The sequence below is a fragment of the Etheostoma cragini genome, chromosome 8 (assembly GCF_013103735.1).
Source record: "Etheostoma cragini isolate CJK2018 chromosome 8, CSU_Ecrag_1.0, whole genome shotgun sequence".
In the NCBI taxonomy this organism is placed as follows: Eukaryota; Metazoa; Chordata; class Actinopteri; order Perciformes; family Percidae; genus Etheostoma; species Etheostoma cragini.
The window spans coordinates 195,944-197,929 of NC_048414.1; the positions used below are offsets into that span (position 1 = coordinate 195,944).

The 1,986-nt window shown below is 46.1% G+C and overlaps 1 protein-coding gene across 1 annotated transcript in view; it reads right to left on the reverse strand.

Moving 5' to 3' along the window:
• Nucleotides 1-1,986, reverse strand: part of LOC117948950 (zinc finger C3H1 domain-containing protein-like) — a 21,649-nt gene that overhangs the window by 12,061 nt on the left and 7,602 nt on the right. Inside the window, exons 9-10 of the mRNA XM_034878921.1 lie at nucleotides 1,774-1,840; nucleotides 135-315 (exon numbers count right to left, since the gene is read on the reverse strand). Coding sequence (XP_034734812.1) covers nucleotides 135-315; nucleotides 1,774-1,840 — 248 coding nt within the window. The remainder of the gene's footprint in view (nucleotides 1-134; nucleotides 316-1,773; nucleotides 1,841-1,986) is intronic.

Below are 1,986 nucleotides of genomic sequence, written 5' to 3' on the forward strand. Positions count from 1 at the left end.
GCCCGCTGGGTGTTATTAAGGGTTATTGACCGCCCGCTGGGTGTTATTAAGGGTAATTAACCGTCCGCTGGGTGTTATTAAGGGTTATTGAGCGTCCACTGGGTGTTATTGACCGCCCGCTGGGTGTTATTAACCTTCCGCTGTGGTTTCGGTCTCCAGGACCAGATCTCCAGCAGCCCTGCGTCCCCCAGCTGTCCGCCGGCGGAAGCCGTCCAGCAGCCAATCAGAGGGAACCTGAGCGCCTTCAGTTTAAACGCCGTCGCTCCGTCACGCAGCAACAAGTTCAGCAGAGGACACCACGCTGCCAGGGCGCCACTGGTGGTGAGAACACACAGCCAATCACAGCGCTGGGTTCCAGTGACGTCATCCTGCGTTTTACGTCTCCTTCATCTGAGCCGCTTGTTCGATGCTGTCCACACAGGACAGATTAAAGATTGGTTAGAAAGGACAGACTTCAGACAGGAAAGGAGAGACAGAGGTCATACAGGTTAGGAAGGGTCAGATGGGTTCGAACCTGCGGCCGCCGCGTCCAGGACCGAGCCTCCGCCTTCCATGCTAGCCCCCCCCAGGCCCTGTCCATAAGTAGGAGTCTCTGGAGATCGGTTTACAAAAACTTGGACTACTTTGATAATAAGAATCTAAATATTTTGATGGGAATGGGTGGGAGTTCATATCTTTAAAGTAGTTTTCTGAGGAAGTAGTCACTGGATTCAGGATTCATACATGGAGTCGTTATGCATTTAAATAAAAAAGGTATTGAAATAAAAGTCAATAAAATCTTAAGAAAAAAGTTGGAATATTACGCATAAAATAGAAAATCTTTTTCATTACACACATTGAAATTCGATTAATTGTGCAGCCCTAATATACATATAAACAATAATAGAAAGATATATGGTTTGTATACACATTATGCATATGTATTAATATGTATATATAGGGAGAAAAACACTTATTTTAAATTTTCCAAATAAAAGTCTGAACACGGGACAAGAACAGGGATCGGTGCAACTTGTGTGTTTCTGTTTCTGTCTGAAAATCACAACAGAAGTAAAGTAGTTGCTTGGTAGTTTCGGCAGGAAGTGATCGGGGGGGGGGGTGGCGTGCTGTGACGGGTGGAGGCCATGTGTTGGCTGGATGATGATGATGATGATGATGATAATAATAATAATAATAATAATGTCTCTGTGTTCCTGCAGCTGCCTCGACACAAGTCTGTGGTGGTTTCTCTCAACGACTCCGAGGACAGCGACTCGGACGGGGACGCCCCCGGCTCCACGCCGGCGCCCTTCGGAGGACTGGAGTTCATGATCAGAGAGGCTCGCCGGACCGTGGAGGTCAGACACAAATATTATATATTATACACAGTAGAGACCAAACGTTTGGACCCCCCTTCTCCTCCAATGAGATCCTTTATCTTCAGGACTGTTTCCATTGTAGATCATCTCTGAAGCATCAGAACTATGAATGAACACATGAGGAATTATGGACTTAACAACAAAGTAGAAATACCTGAAAACATGTCTTACATTCTAGTTTCTTCAGAGTACCCCCCCCCCCCGGTGTTCTGTCAATGAGCTTCCTGAGGTAGTCCCTGAAATGGTTAATTTTTAATTAATTTTGTAATTTGTGATTGCTGTTCACCTTCACTCACAATCACGCACACGCGTACGTCCAAACGCAAGTAATACAAATAACGCTTTTCAAAACATAAGCAGCACAGTCGACATAGATATTATTTTAATTTATTTTGTAATTTATGATTGGCCCCACGCGGGCCGGACAGGGGCGCACAAAGGGCCGGATGTGGCCCGCGGGCCGTAAGAAGCCCGGGTCCGTGCTGAGAGAAGAGAAACGAGGTCATCGTTACTTTAAGAAATGAAGGGCATTTGCTCCGGAAAATGGTGAAAACTTTGAATGCGTCCCCAAGTGTAGTCACAAAAACCATCAAGCACTACAACAAAGCTGGCTCACATAAGGACCCCC